Source organism: Chlamydotis macqueenii, chromosome 8 (assembly GCF_036417535.1).
Source record: "Chlamydotis macqueenii isolate bChlMac1 chromosome 8, bChlMac1.mat, whole genome shotgun sequence".
In the NCBI taxonomy this organism is placed as follows: Eukaryota; Metazoa; Chordata; class Aves; order Otidiformes; family Otididae; genus Chlamydotis; species Chlamydotis macqueenii.
Window position 1 is genome coordinate 2,401,944 of NC_141563.1, and position 19,089 is coordinate 2,421,032.

A 19,089-nucleotide genomic window follows, 5' to 3' on the forward strand; every position below is an offset into this window, starting at 1 on the left:
TCCAGTCAGTCAGTCAGCAGCATGTACTGGGATTATTCCTCTCCTGGGGAAAGACTTCACATTTTTCTCTGTTGACCTTTGCGAGGTTCCTCACAGACCAGTTCAGCAGCCTGTCCAGGTCCCTCTGAATGGCAGCGACACCATCTGGTGTATCCACTGCTCCTCCCTCATTTTGTAACAACTCCTTGGCCCTCTGTATGAAAAAAAACCCAGTAAATATGCAAGAGAGAAGCATTACGTCACAGCAACTCCTTTGTTTCCTCTCTTGAGCTCTGGCCAAGCTCTAGATGGGGGGGGGGCAATGGGGTAACCGAAACCAGGTGGTTTCACGTTTTAGAATAATGAAAGTTGTTTATTTAGCACTATAAAAGGCTGGACCCTCTTCCAGTGACTTTGGAGACCTCACCTACAAATGGATGCACTGCTGTGTAGGATGTCCCATTTGCCAGGACAGGTTCTCCAAATCCTCGCTGCAACCAGGGCTCCCCAGCAACTGTGGATCTTGCTGTTAATCTGTTGATAATCACTGCTAATCCGTTATTACCTTATCTATTTGAATAAATGGAGTGAAACTTAAGTTTGTGGAGTATTCTGGTATGTGAACCTTTTGTGCTGATCCTGCTCTGAGCTAGAACATCTGCCCACCTCCCCTGGCCCCATGGCGGTGCCCACCACAGAGCGCTGCAGCACTTGGGCACTCAGCCACAGCTCCAGCCCCTCTGAAGGGCACAGCAGCTCCTGGAGATCAGACAATGAGCTCAGCCTTCCCTCCAGCCCCAGGGCTGGTGCTGGCCACAAGGAATAGAGGAAACGGAGGCCAGTTAATCTCTAGCTCTGCTGCATTCATATTGTAGGTCATCCCTAACCCTGACTGCATTTACTGCCTTCTCTTCCCCCACCAGCCCCACTCCTCAGGCAGCTGCTGCACCTCTCCAGTCTCCCTTTCCCATGCCCACTGGGTCCACACTGACTCCTGTGGCACGGCATAGTCCTTGCTTGTGCGCACCTTGATTTTGTGCTTTCATTTTCAGAGAACCTCACTTTCGAGAGTGTTTCACTTTTTGTGTCTCCGTTCTCTTCCACCTTCAAGGGCACATGGTGAGTCCTCATCCTCTCCTGGCCCCTCCAAATTCATTTCCACAAAGATGGCACTATGCCATGAGTTGTGACATATGTGAAGTAGTGTGATTCGGTAATGGTCAGATCATGCACCATCGTACAACAAGAGGAGAGCTTTTAAATAGAGAACTTTTGCTCCAATGGAACCCAATGACCTTAACCCCACTCACAGGGGGAAAACAAGGAGAAAAGACTCCTTAAAAGACTGATTCCATGGATATTTTAGAGGGAGTCACTTTGGAGGAAGATCCCAGTGTCCAGGCACTACATCTGGAAGATCTAGTTTCATTGAAGAGCTGCTATGGGACAAGACACATCAGACACAGTGTCATGCAAGGGTGAGACACACAAGGATCGAGCCTCAAGAGAAGTACTATAACCTAGAAAATTATATATAAGTAGCATTATTCCACGGAAAAACAAAGCCTGCAGGCCTAAGATAAATTCTGGGAAACATGAACTGACAGCAGGCAGATGGTTGTCACTGAAAACACCTCCACTGGGCCATTTTCCATAGGGCATCCTTGAGCTCCTGGTTCCTCATGCTACAGATGAGAAGGTTCACTGCTGGAGGTAACATTGAGTAAAAAAATGACACCACCAGGTCCAGGGATGAGGAAGAAACTAAGAGAAGCTTCACGTAGACAAACATTGCACTGCTGATAAGTAGGGAGACCACAGCCAGGTGAGGGAGGCACATGGAAATAGATTTGTGCCGTCCCTGCTCGGAGGGGATCCTCAGCACGACACTGAAGATCTGTACATAGGACAGCACAATAAACACAAAACAGCCAAATATTAAACAGAAAATAATTACAATAAGCCAAACTTCCCTGAGGTAAGCATTTGAGCAGGAGAGCTTGAGGATCTGGGGGATATCACAGAAGAACTGGTCCACAGCATTGCCCTGGCAGAGTGGCAGTGAAAATGTATTGGCAGTGTGCAGCAGAGCATGGAGAAACCCACTGCCCCAGGCAGCTGCTGCCATGTGGACACAAGCTCTGCTGCCCAGGAGGGTCCCGTAGTGCAGGGGTCTGCAGATGGCAACATAGTGGTCATAGGCCATGATGGTGAGAAGATAATAATCAGCTGCGATAAAACAGACAAAGAAAAAGAGCTGGACCACACACCTTGAGTATGTGATGCCTCTGGTGTCCCAGAGGGAATTGGCCATGGCTTTGGGAACAGTGGTGAAGATGGAGCCCAGGTCAAGGAGGGAGAGGTTGAGGAGGAAGAAGTACATGGGGGTGTGGAGGCGGTGGTCACAGGCTATGGCAGTGATGATGAGGCCGTTGCTCAGAAAGGAAACCAGGTAGATGCCCAGGAAGAGCCAGAAGTGCAAGAGCTGCAGCTCCCGTGTGTCTGCAAATTCCAGGAGGAAAATCTCAGTGATGGAGCTGATGTTGGCCATTTCCTTCCTTTGTGAACTTGGTCCTGTCCAAGGAGGAAAAATCAGTGAAGTGTTAGGACAGAAAGCTCTAAGCAAAACCTCTTCCACATCTCACGAAACTCCCAACCTCCCAGCATCTGACCTTCCAGAAAGACCTTCATGCAGCACCCTGGCTGAGCTCTGGGTTCTGCTGGCTGAGGGTGCAATGGGGAGCAGAGCATTCTGCTGTGGGCTCCTGAGGAGTCCGTGCTGCTGTGCACCAACAGGCAGGTAGGAACCAGGAGTGATCTCTGTTTAAATCCCCTCATGAAATCAATGACATTTCAGCACTGTCCCTCCCAACTCACCCGGCTGCAGAGCTGAGCTGTGGGGGGTTGGTTATGTTTTTTTTTTGTTCCTGCCCCGTGTCCCACCTGAGGAGGGTTTGCTGAAGGCAGACATCCCTGGCATCTCTGCTACACTGCAGGTGCCATCCTGAGAGCCCTGGGAGGCAAAGGGACAGAGCCTTGGTGCACAGGGAGGACAGACAGTATGTCCATCCGTCCTGCTGTCAGCTGCCCTGGGCTCACAGCTCTCTGAGCCAGAGGATGAGCACACTCAGCTCTTCCCCTGAAAGGAACTGGATGCTGCTCAGAAGAGAGGAACCCAGTTTCAGAATGCAGATGATCTCCACACTCCCCTCTCCAGGGAAGAGCTGCCAGCTCCTTAACAAAGAGCCAGCTTCATCCCCACCCACTGGACTGCACTTCCCAGAGACCCAGGGAATCCCTGCTCTGGAGCATCTCCTCCTCCTCCTCTACACTGCAGAGAGATCTCTGTGGGCTGTGGCAGCTGGACAAGACCCCTCCAGGAAGCTCCTGTTCATTGTCCTGCAGCCAGAGACTTACCGTGCAGAGGGCTGTGAAGGTTTCTCCTCCAGTGAGCTCTCAGCCCAGGCCGCCTTTAACCTCTCTCTGCCCTGCCTGTCCCCACTCAGTGCCTGCAGCAGTGCCCTCAGCCCTGCTGCGCTTGGCAGAGCAGCTGCTCCTGGGCAGAGCTGTATCTCTGCCGTTCTGCCTCCTTGCCGTGAGCTCCCTGCGTCCCAGGAGCCTGGAGCAGCTGAGCAGCAGAGGACCAGCCCAAGGCATTGTAATGACCTCTCTGGTGGGTTTCGGGCTGAGTCCATGAACCTCAGACACGGTGAGGAAGTTGATGAAACCTCTCCAGAAGTCAAAGTCAGATACAAACTCCAAGTTTCTTGGAGCCTTAATGGGTCCCACTGAGGGACATTACTGACAAAGTCACTGTGGGCTGGTGAGAGCAGAAACCTGGAGGCAGAGACGACAGGAAAAGGAAAAGTAGAGGTGGAACAGATGCTGAGTAAACCTGGATGTGTTATATGAAGCCAGAGGGCCAAGCCCTGACCCATAGGCATGGGAAAGGGAGATACTGTCCCTCACATTTCTTGAGACTCTTTCTGGGGCAGTGTGATGTGGGGATGATGTGCAACGCCAAGTGCAAGAACAGGCTGTGACACCTCTCTGCTCCTGAGTGGGGAAGAGGAGGCCATGAGGCCCTGGTGCTGTCAGTTTCTCCTAGGTGGCACAGACAACAGCCATGGCCAAGGGGAGAAAGATGTCAGCTCTGATGAGGGTATTCAGCATCGTCAGCTCCCTCAACAATCTCCAGCACAGGCTGTCCTCTGCTGCCCTGCGGCTGCACCTGTTCCCTTGAAAGCTGTGGACACCTAATCCTCTTCTTGTTCTCATCTGAGCATCTCACTACCACTACTGATTTCTCTCCACCGTCCCTGGCTGTGCCTTGACAAACAAAGCCTTGGGCTGGTCCAAACTCCCTCTCAGTGGAAACATACACACACACAAATCCATCCACTGTCCATTGTTCAAGGAGCTGAAGCCCCTGATCGTCTCAGCAGGCAAAAGCCCAAGTCCCTCAGGATCCGCACAGAGGCCATGTACACGAGACTCCATCTTGGAAGACCTCTTCTGGGCACTCTCCAGTTCCTCCCAAGTTGTCTAGAGCAGGAAACCCAACAGAGGGATGCATCAGTGCAAATGATGCCACAACAGTGCTGAGTCAAAGGGGATGGTAACTCCCCTTTTCTGAGTGGCCACATGGTTCCTAAGGCAGCTGCCTACCCAGCTGATCTCACTTATGGTGAGCATGTTCTACTGGCTCATATGGCATCCCTCCTTGGGCCAGGGCCCTCCTCCTTAGGGTCCCTGCTCAGACAGCCAGGTCCTAGCCTGCCCTGAGGTACAAGGTTATTCTTTCCCTTCAATGCAGGACTTGTTGCTTCTCCTTGTGCACTTCAGGATGTTTCTGTTGGCTGAATCCCAATGATTCTCAGGGTTCTCCCAGACTGATGCTCCATTTTGTCAGCTGTTAATCTTGCAGGCACCAGGCTCACCCTGATTTTGGTGTCTCTCACAAGAAAACAGCATGAGATGCAGGGCACTACAAATACTAAAATAAGGTATTAATTCAAGGAAATTGCTTTCCAATATAGAATTATCCATGCTGACCACCTCAGAAAGAGCTACAAAGCAAGCCAAGCCAAGACCAGTGTGGAAAGAGCAAACAAAGGAGGGCTGTTTGTATGGGAGGAGCTAAGGATGATCAAAGGGAAGATCTCTGGTGGGGGAAAAGAGGGGAAAAGGGAACAGCAGATGAAGCAAAGGGCATGATCAAGGAGGTCTGGAAGTACCTGCCAAGCAGCTCTGCATGTGAGCAGCGGTGACTTGCAGAAGACAAGAAAGATTTTCTGACCAAAGTCATGTTTGCTCACTTTCATGGTCAGGAGGAGCCAGAGTGCTTTCCCTAGCATGGTCAAGGGAAGCCCTGTGGTGGAAGGAAATGCACCATCACCTGTGCTGCAAGGGAGCTCAGGATGTCTCTAAGCCAACCTCCTCCTCACAGCAAGGTCTCATCACCATTGCACAGCATCTAGACCAGAACTATTTTGGATGTAGTGTAAAAAGTGCTGAACAGAAGGAGATAATCACTTCTTCTGGCTGTGGTGCTGCTCATGCAGCCCTGGATGCTGTTGGCCACCTTCTCTGCTGGGTCGTATTTTGCCTCATGAAACTGAAGGACCACCACAGCCTTTTCCCACAGAGCTGTTGCCCAGCCACACAACTCCTGGCCTCTGTCACTGCAGCCTGGAATTCCCCTGCTCAGTCCTTGGGTCTTTTTAGAAGATGGACGCAAGATTTGCTTCTTGCTTTCTCCAGACACTATGATGTCACACAATGTCTCGGAGCAGTCTTGCTATGACATCATCCTGGTCTCTCAGCATCCTAGGATTCATCCCATCTGGTGCAACGGACTCTTAAGGACTGACCTTACCTAAGTAACCTCTGACTCCATCTCCATCCACTGCTGTGTTTTGGCTGGGCTCTGCCTTTTAGGCACACGCAACTGAGAGACCTTGCTGGAGAAGACAAAGGCCGAGAGTACCTCAAACCTATCTATTCCTCCTCTTACTAAACCCAGCAGTGGCCACACATTCTCTTCATTTTTTCTTTCACTTTTCCTGAAGTAGGAACACCTGATTGTAGTGCCCTTGAACTCTCTTGGAAGGGTCAACTCTAGGGCTTCCTAAAACCAATCGTATTTAGAATCATAGAATGGTTAGGGTTGGAAGGGACCTTCAAAGGTCAATTAGTCCAACCCCCCTGCAATGAGCAGGGACATCTCTTACCATGTCAGGTTGCTCAGAGGCTCATCCAACCTGGCCTTGAACACTTCCAGAGATGGAGCACCAACCCTCTCTCTTGGAAACCTGTTCCTGTGTTCCACCACTGCCATTTTTATATTTTTTTTCCTAATATCCAATCTAAATCTAACTCCCTCTATTTTAAAACCATTACCCGTCGTCATATCACAACAGGCCCTACTGAACAGCCTCCCCCCATCTTTCTTGTTGGCCCCCTTGAGGTACTGGAAGACCACTATCAGGTCTCCCTGGAGCCTCCTCTTCTCCAGGCTGAACAGCCCCAACTCTCTCAGCCTGTCCTCATAAGAGAGGTGCTCCAGCCCACTTATCATCTTCGTGGCCCTCCTCTGGACCTTCTCCAACTGGTCCATGTCCTTGTTACATTGCGGGCTCCAGAGCTGGACACAGTACTCCAGGTGGGGTCTCACCAGGGCAGAGTACAAGGGGCACAATCACCTCCCTCGACCTGCTGGCCACGCTCCTTTTGATGCAACCCAGGATGCGATTGGCCTTCTGGGCCACAAGGGTGCATTGCCGGCTCATGTTGAGCTTTTCATCCACCAGCACTCCCAAGTCCTTCTCCTCAGGGCTGCTCTCCATCCATTCCCCGCCCAGCCTGTATTTTTGCCTTAGATTGCCACGACCCAGGTGCAGGACGTTGCACTTGGCCTGGTTGAACTTCGTAAGGTTGGCACGGGCCCACCTCTTCAGCTTCTCAAGTTCCCTCTGGATGGCATCCCTCCCTTCCAGCATGGCGACGGCACCACACAACTTGGTGTCATCAGCGAACTTGCTGAGGGTGCACTCTATACCAATGTCCATGTCAATGAAAAAGATGTTGAAGAAGGCCAGGCCCAACACGGACCCCTGAGGGATGCCACTCATCACTGGCCTCCACCTGGACATGGATCACTACTCTCTGAGTGCAGCCATCCAGCAAATTCCTCATCCACTGAGTTGTCCTTCCAGGTTAGAGAGAAAGATATCATGCGGGACACTGTCGAATGCCTTGCACAAGTCCAGGTAGATGATGTCTGTTGCTCGACCCTTGTCCACCGATGCTGTCTACCAATTATAGAAAGCCACCAAATTTGTCAGGCAGGATCTGCCCTTGGTGAAGACATGTTGGCTGTCACCAACCACCTCCTTGCTCTCCACGTGCCTCAGCATGTTTTCCAGGAGAATCTGCTCCATGACCTTGCCAGGCACAGAGGTGAGGCTGACTGGACTGTAGTTACCCTGCATCCATCTCCTGTACACTTCCTTTTTCCCATGGAGCTTTCCCATGAGTTTCCTGCTTCTATTATCGATCCTTATTCTAACTGGGACGTGAGACCCAATTATTTAACGATCATGACAACTAAGGCTGACTCTGGCTTTCACATCCCTCACCACATCTTCCCTCTTGGTGAGTAACAGATACCAATGAGTTTCACCATTGTTGGCCCATCTGACACCCCATCTACAGAGACCTGTTTCCCAAAGTGTCCCAAGACCCTCCAGCAACCTCCACAAGATTTGGCATGCTGATTTGCTCCCCTTCCAGGTACTCCCAGGGTCACTGCTCGCGAAATTCTCCATGAGGACTTGAATGGCTTCTTTGTCTCCCACAGCAGTGTGCTTCTCAGCCTGAGGACATTGCTGCATGTTTGGCCTGGAGCTGAAGCCCATCCCAGCAAAGAAAGAGAGGATTTTGGAAGCGGTTTTGGGTGAGGACATCCTGTGATACAGGAACATTATGAAACCTGTTGGATTAATCCATGATGGTATCATCAATGGGAAGTTTAAACGACGGGGAGAGAAGAACCAGGAGGGTTTGAGAGTGACGGAACACTTGCGAGACCTCCGTGGGAGATGTTTTGTGTTCATGTGCTGTCATCCGTCTCCTGGATGGAGAAGGGACAGACCTTGTGTCTCTGCAGTGGTGGGATTCAGTCACTGGGCAAAGGCACTGAATTGGTCTGAGATGGCCTGGCTGGTGCCCGTCACACCGCTGCTCTGAATGGGGCTGGGCTTCCTGCACAGGACCGCTGCTGTCTGTGCCAGCTGCATGCAGCTGTGCTGCAGAGCCCTGGCGTCTCGCGTAGCACTACAAGCCCATGCTTGGCCATCAAACCCACATTCAACTGCCCTGATTGAGGTCAGGCAGAGGAAGGACGTATGTGGGACAAGTGCCATTCTACCCAAAGGACAGGTGGAAAATACAGCTGATGGTGAAGAGAAAGGGAAACTGTCCTGCCTAAAACCGAACTGTGAAAAGGTGATTCTTGAAGCTAAATCTGAGTATGGTAAGAAAAATACAGTGCTAGAAATAAGAGAAAGTACACTGCTGGAAAGAACTCTCTTTAGCCCCAGCTGAGGGATCATCAGTGATAGCTTCAGGCTGTTTCCCAGCAGGTTCCCCTGCAGCCCCAGGGACAGCTGGAGGGAGCCCAGAGGGGACAGAAAAAGTGCTGCCTTGGGCTGGGCCTCTGCTGCTGAGCTGGGCCGGGCTCCTGGGATGGAGGGAGCTGCTGGTAACAGGGCAGCGCTGCAGAGAGACAGCTCTGCCCAGGAGCAGCTTCCCTCCAAGCGCAGCAGGGCTGAGGGCTCTGCCTGCAGGAGCTGAGGGGAGAGGAGCGAGGCAGAGAGAGGTTAAAGGCAGCCTGGAGTGGGAGGATGCCAAGAGCTCAGTGAGGCAGAAATCTTCACAGACCTCTTTACGGTAAGTCTCTGAATGGAGAGCAATGCAGCTGGTTTTACTGGAGGGACATCCAAAAGGAGGAATATCCCAAAGATTATAGAATCATAGAATGGTTAGGGTTGGAAGGGACCTTCAAAGGTCATCTAGTCCAACCCCCCTGCAAGGAGCAGGGACATCCCTGACTAGGTCAGGTTGCTCAGAGCCTCATCCAGCCTGGCCTTGAACGTTTCCAGGGATGGGGCCTCCACCACCTCTCTGGGCAACCTGTTCCAGTGTTCTATAACTTGCATCGTAAAATTTTTTTTCCTAATTTCTAATCTAAATCTACCCCCCTCTATTTTAAAACCATTAACTCTTGTCCTATCGCAACAGGCCCTACTGAACAGCCTCCCCCCATCTTTCTTGTTGGCCCCCTTGAGGTACTGGAAGACCACTATCAGGTCTCCCTGGAGCCTCCTCTTCTCCAGGCTGAACAGCCCCAACTCTCTCAGCCTGTCCTCATAAGAGAGGTGCTCCAGCCCACTTATCATCTTCGTGGCCCTCCTCTGGACCTTCTCCAACTGGTCCATGTCCTTGTTACATTGCGGGCTCCAGAGCTGGACACAGTACTCCAGGTGGGGTCTCACCAGGGCAGAGTACAAGGGGCACAATCACCTCCCTCGACCTGCTGGCCACGCTCCTCTTGATGCAGCCCAGGATGCGGTTGGCCTTCTGGGCCGCAAGGGCGCATTGCCTGCTCATGTTAAGCTTCTCATCCACCAGCACTCCCAAGTCCTTCTCCTCAGGGCTGCTCTCAATCCATTCCCCGCCCAGCCTGTATTTTTGCCTTAGATTGCCATGACCCAGATGCAGGACGTTGCACTTGGCCTGGTTGAACTTCATGAGGTTGGCATGGGCCCACCTCTCCAGCTTGTCAAGGTCCCTCTGGATGGCATCCCTCCCTTCCAGCGTGTCGACGGCACCACACAACTTGGTGTCATCGGCGAACTTGCTGAGGGTGCACTCTATCCCATATGATCTTCCAGGAGTATTCTCTCAGTTTGTCCAGTGCAGAGTAGGAGGACATGCTCCAGAGTAGGGCTTCCCTGCTTAACTCTCTGAGAGACAGGGCATGACAGCTGCCTCCTCCCAGCGATGGCTGCAGGGGTGTCAATGTGTGTGTGCAGCCAGGGGTGCCCAGGGCTGTCCTTCAGAGCTGGGTATTTCCAGGACACTTTTCATGAAGCACATCCAGACAGGAACTACCCAGAAGGAAAGCTGATTTCCTGGGGCTTTGCTTTCAGTTTCCAGTTGTGCTGGTGGTGGGGAAATGGTGATGGAGCTCCAAGGTTTGGACAAAAGACCAGGACTCTCACAGCAAGACAGTGACTGATCAACAGGTTCTCAAGGAACACAGGGCACTGCCCTATGAGTCCTTCACTGAACCTGCTTTTCCCAAATCAAGCCTTCTTGCTCTCCCCACTACCCAGCAGAGCCTCTGGCCTCAGGGCCCTGGGATCCAGGGCAGGAGCTGCCTCCTCTGCAGCCAGAGCTCCAGCACAGGAGACTCCTGAGTACCCCTCTGTCCCTCCCTGGCCTTGCTGCCCTGGGCGTATGCACAGTGTCATTTCTCCTTCTTTCTCCACCTGCCCCCGCTGCTGCTGGTTTTTTTTTCTTCTCTCTCTTCAGATGGGTGTTTCAGTAGCAGCTCAGCAACTGCTCCTGCAAATCTACCATGCAGATATGTCCAAGGTGCCCAATCTTCCCTCTAACATATGAAGGCTATGGGCCATGGAGTCCTTGGGATGGGGATACATGACTGACCCTCCGATAAAGACACTTCATTTTCAGAGCATCCAGGTGTCCAGAAGCACACAGATTATCCCCAGGAATGGGAGCGTGGAGATCCTCTGCACTTTCAAACTAGATTCCACTTTTCTCAGCAGGATCCAATTTCCTTTCAGGGGAACATCTGAGTGTTATCACCATCCAGACCAAAGAAGTGTGAGCCAAGGCCATCTGGGAACAAGACTGATGAACAGAGCAGCTCTCCTCTCTATGCACTAAGGGTCTGTCCCTCTGCCTCCTAGGATCACACTGTAGCAGAAAGATAGCACTAGCAGAAATGCCAGGCATGTCCACCTTCATAAAAACCTTCTCATATGTGAGAGGGGAAACAGGAACAAAATACACACGCCCCGCTCCCCTAGCTCTGTACGGCAGTCAGGTGAATTGGCAGAGAAAATGCTGAAAAGCACATTGATGTCAGAAGCAAATTTAATCAGAGATCACTCCTCTTTCCTATTGTGCTTTTGCTGCACAGTAGTTCTGACTCCCCCACAGCAGGGACCCCTGCTCCCCATTGCCAGCTCAGCCAGCGTCAACCAGAGCTCCAGCCAGGGGGCTGCATGAAGGGCTTCCTGGAAAGACAGAGGCCGTGTGGAGGGGATTCTCTGAGAAATGAGTCCTCACTGATCCCTGCCTGTTCCTCCTCAGGCCCCTGTTACTAGAGGGATCAGATGCCCAATGACACCTCCATCACGGAGTTCCTCCTCCTGGCATTTGCAGACACACGGGAGCTGCAGCTCTTGCACTTCTGGCTCTTCCTGAGCATCTACCTGGCTGCCCTCCTGGCCAACGGCCTCATCATCACTGCCATAGCCTGCGACCACCGCCTCCACACCCCCATGTACTTCTTCCTCCTCAACCTCTCTGTTCTTGACCTGGGCTCCATCTCCACCACTGTTCCCAAAGCCATGGCCAATTCCCTCTGGGACACCAGGGCCATCTCATATGAGGGATGTGCTGTCCAGTTCTTCATGTTTCTGTTTTTAATATCATCAGAGTTCTATCTTCTCACTCTCATGGCCTATGACCGCTACATGGCCATCTGCAGACCCCTGCACTATGGGACCCTCCTGGGCAGCAGAGCTTGTGTCCACATGGCAGCAGCTGCCTGGGGCAGTGGGTTTCTCAATGCTCTGCTGCACACTGCCAATGCATTTTCACTGCCACTCTGCCAGGGCAATGCTGTGGACCAGTTCTTCTGTGAAATCCCCCAGATCCTCAAGCTCTCCTGCTCAGACTCCTACCTCAGGGAAGGTGGGCTTCTTCTGTTTAGCCTCTTAGTAGCATTTGTCTGTTTTGTGTTCATTGTGGTGTCCTATGTGCAGATATTCAGGGCTGTGCTGAGGATCCCCTCTGAGCAGGGACAGCACAAAGCCTTTTCCACATGTCTCCCTCACCTGGCTGTGGTCTCCCTGTTTATCAGCACTGGCATGTTTGCCCACCTGAAGCCCCCCTCCATCTCCTCCCCATCTCTGAACCTGATGGTGTCATTTCTGTACTCGGTGGTGCCTCCAGCAGTGAACCCCCTCATCTACAGCATGAGGAACCAGGAGCTCAAGGATGCCCTATGGAAATTATTTGAACACATGCTAATTCATTGTCTTCATAGGACCTCTAAGCTGTGTAATGAATAGCCAGGACTATACTTTTTCATATGTATCTTTTTTCTTTTTTTTTTTTTAATTTTTTTTTATACTTCCGATACTATAATTCATTTTATATAATATTATTCTTGGCCTCATATCTTCCTGATTTTTGATCCAAATACCTCATGTACAAATGGAGCCAGACTCCTGTGTAGAGAGACACAATAAAGAAATTAGTTCAAAATTGTTTTTCCAAGCTCCCATCTCTATTTAATTTCTCCAGAGCAAAATGCAGCTGCAGCATGCAGGAGGGGTTCAGGAGCCAAGAGCCCAGATGCCATGAGGGGACCTACGGCCTTTCCAATGCTCTCCAGTTTCCCCCTGCCCTTGCACCTTGTTCAGAATCAGATCCCTCTCAAGTACCCAGGTGCTGCTTTAAGCCTCAAGGAGTCAGAAGCCTTGCCTCGTCTGTCAGCAACAGGATTATCTCTTCAGCCAGCTCCCTCACTGTGTTTGTATCTACCTGTGAAAAGCATCTCCAGTGAGGTTATCCCCTGTGGGTGGTGAACCTCATTGGAGGCACCTTAGACTTAGCATACATTTGCCAAATGTGGTTCTTGTTTATTAAACTTTACCATTCTCTCCTTCCCTTTGTTTGCAATGAAGGAAACCCTGCTGTGCCTGTGTGCAGCCAGGTCTCTCAGGAAAGCAGGTGTGAGATGGTGCAGAGGAGCTGTCACCTCCAGCTGCAGATCTGGGTGGAGAAGTCTGATGTCAGGAAAAGTGATGCAAGTCCCAGGGGGGTGATGAGAGAAATGGCAGTGCTGAGGGGGTCAGGAATCAGGTTGTCCATGTCTGACCTCCAGGAGGAACTGGTCCTACCCATCCTGATACCATTAGAAGATCCCCTGAATCCATATCAACTGGACAATGCTTGAATCACTCCTTCTGACAACTGAAAAAGTAATAAAATTGAAAAAAAAAGAAACTTAAAAATAAAAAATACTTTTGTATTGATTACTCAATGAACACTTCCCCTTTACCTACACTCTGAGACCTTTCCAATTATCTCTCCAAGACTTGAAGATTGTAGAAAATAATTGGAAGAGACATGGTCTTTTGCATTTTAATGAGCGCCATGGTGCATTTGGTGCTGAGACCATGAAGCTCAGACACTGAGAGGAGCCTGGGCAAACCCCTGAAGAAGCCAATGTCAGAAGCAACCCCTGCAGTCTCAGGGAGTATTAATGGGTCCCACTGAGGATCGTTACCAACAAAGCCTCCCTGGGGGCTGGTTACAGGAGAAAATGGGAGGCAGCGATGAGAGGCAGGCAAAGGCCATGTAAAGGTGGCTCTGAGGCTGAGTGAACGTCCATGTGTTGCATGAAGACAAAGGGCCATGCCCTGACCCCCAGCCCCTGGAAGCGAGATCCTGTGGGTCACACATTGCTCAGGGCTTTTCCTGGGGCAGTGTGATGTGGGAATGTGTGATGCCAAGTACAGGACTGTGGTACGATGCTTATGAATCTCTCCTTGGTGGAGTGAGGAGGCCTTCATGTCTTGGTCCCATCAAGTTATGGTGTCTCCTCACAGGCCTGGGTTGTCCCAGTAACAGCGATAGTGTGGAGGAAGACCTTTTCTCTGTTGTGGGCTTCTCGCCCTTCCACAGCTCTTAATCATCTCCGCCACAGAGTACCCTAGAGGGTCTCACACCTACAGCTCTTGCCTTGCATGCTGTCAGTCTTCCTGCACGCTCCCAGTCTTCCTTGCTTACCCACCTTGCTCTCTCACTTCAGGATCCCACTGCCCTTACTGGTATTTTTCCATCCTCTCTAGCTGTTGCTTGAAACACGAAATGATGGGATGGTCCAGGAGCTCTGTTGGTGACCTGTTGTAGACAGAATTACCCTTGGAGAGATATTTCTTTGTTTTATTCCCCTCATCTCAACGTCCTAAGTTGCACCGTCTTCCATTATTTCCTTGTCATGCTTTTATTACTGTGATGCAAAGCTCCACCATCTTTGAAACCACCCTTCAAGCACTCTCAGGATACTCCTAGACTGCCCTGAGCCTCTTTGCTGCTGAGCCAAAGATGCCCAGGTCCTTCTTCCTCTATACACAGAACATATGGTTGAGGCTCTGAAGCCTGTCTTGGCAGACCTCTTCTGGGAACCCTCCAGCTCTAACCAACTCCTCCACATGTGGAACTGCAGACAGGGACACACCTGTGTATGGAGCCACACCAGTGCTGATGTGAAGGGGAAGGTAACTCAAGTTGTCTGATTTGACACATTCTTCCTAATGCAGCCCCAGCTGGCCTTGTTCATGGGGAGCATGCACCACTGGCTTGTATGGCATCCCTCGCAGTGCCTTCTCCTCAGAGTCACTTCTCAGCATGTCAGCTTACAGTTGGCCCAATAAATGGGGTAATTCTCCCCTCTGATGCAGGACTGGCTACTTCTGGTAAACTTCAAGAGGTATCTCTTGGCCAATTCCCCAAGTTACTCAAGGTTCCCCAAGCTCCATTTGGTCGGCTGTTAATGTCTGTGTGCTCATGGCTCACCCTCACTCAGGTGTGTCTGACACAATAACAGCAGGAGAAGTTTCAGGATACTAGAGAAAATAAAAGGATATACTAGTTTAATTTCTGGCCCAGCTATGAATTATTGTGACAACCGTCTCAGCAACAGCAAATGAGGATACAAAGCAAGAAAAACAAGCACCAGTGGAAATAGACTTGATGAAGGTTGGTGTGCCAGGCTGTGTTAGTGGAAAAAGTTATTCCTATATAGACAGACAGACAATATGACTCCCTCCAGGAGCTGGCTTCAACCCTTCTGGCCAATGTTCTGTCTTCTCCTGCTGACCCCTCAGCTCTCAGCTGACTCAGATACAAAAATGAGGCATGTAGGTGGTGAAAGCACAGATGAATAACTAGGAGAAACAAACATCCAAGTATGCAGGAATGAAGTTAGAAAAGCTAATACCCAAATGGAATTGAGTCTGGCCAGGGATGTCAAAGACAACGAGAATGGCCTCAACAAGTACATAGGTGACAAAAGGAAGAATATGGAAAATATGGGCCCATTGCTCAACGATCAAGGGACTGGCTTACACAAGACATTGACACCGTGGATGTACTGAACACTTTCTTCACCTCTGTCTCCACTAGCAAGGCTTTGACAAATCTCAGGTCCTAGAGACCAGTGGGAAAGGTTGGAACAAGGAAAATGCACCCTTCGTAAAAGAGTATCAGGTCAGGGAACAGTGACTTTTTAATGTCATTCTGAGGTCACCCTTGATAATCTTTGATCGATGATGGTGACTGGGAGAAGTGCCTGGAGACAAAAGTAAAGCAAATGTCAGACCCATCTTCAAGAGTGGCACAAAGGGAGAACCAGGGAATTGCAGGTCTGTCAGCCTCACCTTGATCCCTAGGAGGCTGATGGAACAGCTAAATCTGGAAAACAATTACCAGGCACTTTGAAGACAATAAAATGATCAGGAGTTTTCTGCATGGCTTCACCAAGGGGAAATCATGCTTAACAAACTGATAAACTTGTATGATGAAGTGATTGGCCTGGTAGATGAGAGCAGAGCAGCAATCAGAGAGTGGTGGTCAATGGCTCTCTGTCCAGGTGGAGACTGGTGATGAGTGGCGTTCCTCTGGGGTCCATATTGGGGCACATCCTGTTTAAGATCTTTGTCAGTGGCATGGACAGTGGGATAGAGTGCACCCTCAGCAAGTTTGCTGATGACACCAAGCTCTGTGGTGCCGTTGACACGCTGGAAGGGAGGGATGCCATCCAGAGGGACCGTGACAGGCTGGAGAGGTGGGCCCGTGCCAACCTCATGAAGTTCAACCAGGCCAAGTGCAAGGTCCTGCACCTGGGTCGTGGCAATCCCAGGCACAAATCCAGGCTGGATGGAGAATGGATCGAGAGCAGCCCTGAGGAAAGGGACTTGGGTCTGCTAGTGGATGAGAAGCTAAACATGAGCTGACACTGCACGCTTGCAGCCCAGAAGGCCAACCGCATCCTGGGCTGCATGAAGAGAAGCGTGGCCAGCAGGTCGAGGGAGGGGATTCTCCCCCTCTACTCTGCCCTGGTGAGACCCGACCTGGAGTACTGTGTCCAGTTCTGGAGCCCCCAACACAAGACGGACATAGACCAGTTAGAGAGGGTCCAGAGAAGGGCCATGAAGATGATCAGAGGGCTGGAGCACCTCTCTTATGAGGACAGGCTGAGAGAGTTGGGGCTGTTCAGCCTGGAGAAGAGAAGAGGAGGTAGATTCAGATTAAATATTAGGAATTTTTTTTTTTTAAATGATGGTGTTGGATCACTGGAACAGTCTGCCCAGAGAGGTGGTGGATGCCCCATCCCTGGAAACATTCAAGGCCAGGCTGGATGAGGCTCTGAGCAACCTGATCTAGTTGGAGATGTCCCTGCCCCTCGCAGGGCGGTTGGACCAGATGACCTTTAAACATCCCTTCCTACCCTAACCATTCTATGATTCTATGATTTTTTTTTGGCTCTGCTGATTGAGCAAGTGTACCCACAGTCTGGACATTGCCTTGGATTTGCTGAACACTGGCATTTTTCTTCTCACACAAGGTTCCAGCACTGGTCGCCTCCCTTCTAAACTCTCCTCACACCTCTGCTGATCTGACCAGCATGCTTCCCACAGGCCCTGAGCTGGTGATATTGTTCTGTGGAGGAAATGTGCTGTGGTGCCTGGGGACGGGTGACCCTGCACTGGCCATGCTGGTCAGGGTTAGGAGAAGACTCAGCGAGGTGGGGATCATGGCTGCTGAATATGGCAGGTTTTAGAGGTCTATGGAGCATTTCCAAAGACACTACAGGTATCCAGGTGTGCCTCTAGATCCATCCAGGGGTAAATCATTGAGGGGGATAGGAACTTTTCTCCAAGCTGGGCCTGCTGGGTCCCCACTGCATCTTGTGCAATTGCAGAGTCTGTCTTTGTTTGTGGGTGCCTTGGTTTAGGACTTTACCTTGAGATGACTCCACCGTGGGCAATCCATCACTATGTGAGGTGCCAGTCACTGCCCACCCAAGGCACATGCTGCTCCAGGAGATCCACTGGGCTCTCCAGGAAGCTCCAGATTCCCCTCCTGAAGGGGTTCTCTGCCATATGGAAAGCCCCAGGTACGTACCTCAGTGAGCATTCACTCTCCCCGCCGTGATTAGACAATGACGAGCGAGTCCTAAACCAAACCGTTGATCACAAGGTCACTGTAAAGTTTTTGCTCCTGAACCCATGGAGCAACAGACCTGTTTGGAGTCCAGTTTCTTGGACCTGTTCATGACAGCACCTTTAGAAGAAGAGGACAACCTTCAGGCACTGCACTGGGGAGATTTCATTTTATTACAGAGGTGCTAGGACACCTATCCCACCTATCCCCCAGCTCTATCCCACTATTAGGTAGAATTTTATACAGGCTCAAAACTGAAAAAAAAGCAAGGTCATACCTCAGTATAAGTGAGGGGAAAAAATTGTGAAAAGATATAAGAACAATCTACAATATAATGATACCAATACAGTGAATAAAAAGATCAGGTTTTGTCTAGGGCATTGTGGGAATCAACTGTGAAGAACGACAGGAAGTGTTTGACTGCTGAAAAATGACTGAGAAATCAATTTCCATGCTCCATCCTTGATAACAGTAATGATAATGATAATCGAAATGATAGAAATAACAAAAATGACAATGATAACGATAATGATAAGAACACAGATCATGATAAAGGTAATGATAACAATAAGAATGATAAACAAAGCACCAGAGTCATCTGTGGTTAGTGATGAGAAGTGTATCACTATTCAGAAACATCCATGAAATCACTTTATTAATGGCATCCTTGAGCTCCTGGTTCCTCATGCTGTAAATGACGGGGTTCAGTGCTGGAGGCACCACTGAGTACAGAAATGACACCACCAGGTCCAGGGATGGGGAGGAGATGGAGGGGGGCTTCAGGTAGGTAAACATGCCAGTGCTGATAAACAAGGAGACCACAGCCAGGTGAGGGAGGCACGTGGAAAAGGCTTTGTGCCGTCCCTGCTCAGAAAGGATCCTCAGCACAGCCATGAAGATCTGCACATAGGACACCACAATGAAAAAAAAACAGCCAAATGAAAAACAGACACTGAGCACAAGAAGCCCAACTTCTCTGAGGTAGGAGTCTGAGCAGGAGAGCCTGAGGATCTGGGGGATTTCACAGAAGAACTGGTCCACAGCATTGCCCTGGCAGAGTGGCAGTGAAAATGTATTGGCAGTGTGCAGCAGAGCATAGAGAAACCCACTGCCCCAGGCAGCTGCTGCCATGTGGACACAAGCTCTGCTGCCCAGGAGGGTCCCGTAGTGCAGGGGTTTGCAGATGGCAGCATAGCGGTCATAGGCCATGACAGTGAGAAGCCAGTACTCTGCTGACATCAAAAAGAAGAAGAAAAAGACCTGTGCAGCACATCCTGCATAGGAGATGTCCCTGGTGTCCCAGAGGGAATTGGCCATGGATTTGGGAACAGTGGTGGAGATGCAGCCCAGGTCGAGGACGGAGAGGTTGAGGAGAAAGAAGTACATGGGGGTGTGGAGGCGGTGGTCGCAGGCTATGGCAGTGATGATGAGGCCGTTGGCCAGGAGGGCAGCCAGGTAGATGCCCAGGAAGAGCCAGAAGTGCAAGAGCTGCAGCTCCCGTGTGTCTGCGAATGCCAGGAGCAGGAACTCAGTGATGGAGGTGCTGTTGGACAT

The 19,089-nt window shown here is 50.7% G+C and overlaps 2 protein-coding genes across 2 annotated transcripts; one reads left to right on the plus strand and one right to left on the minus strand.

Moving 5' to 3' along the window:
• The first annotated feature begins 11,408 nt into the window (after positions 1-11,408).
• LOC147599835 (olfactory receptor 14A16-like) lies at positions 11,409-12,371 on the plus strand. The gene has a single exon (XM_086753663.1). The coding sequence runs from the start codon at positions 11,409-11,411 to the stop codon at positions 12,369-12,371; it is 963 nt and encodes a 320-aa protein (XP_086609789.1).
• A 5,758-nt stretch (positions 12,372-18,129) lies between these two features.
• LOC147599836 (olfactory receptor 14A16-like) lies at positions 18,130-19,089 on the minus strand. The gene has a single exon (XM_086754102.1). The coding sequence runs from the start codon at positions 19,087-19,089 to the stop codon at positions 18,130-18,132; it is 960 nt and encodes a 319-aa protein (XP_086610228.1).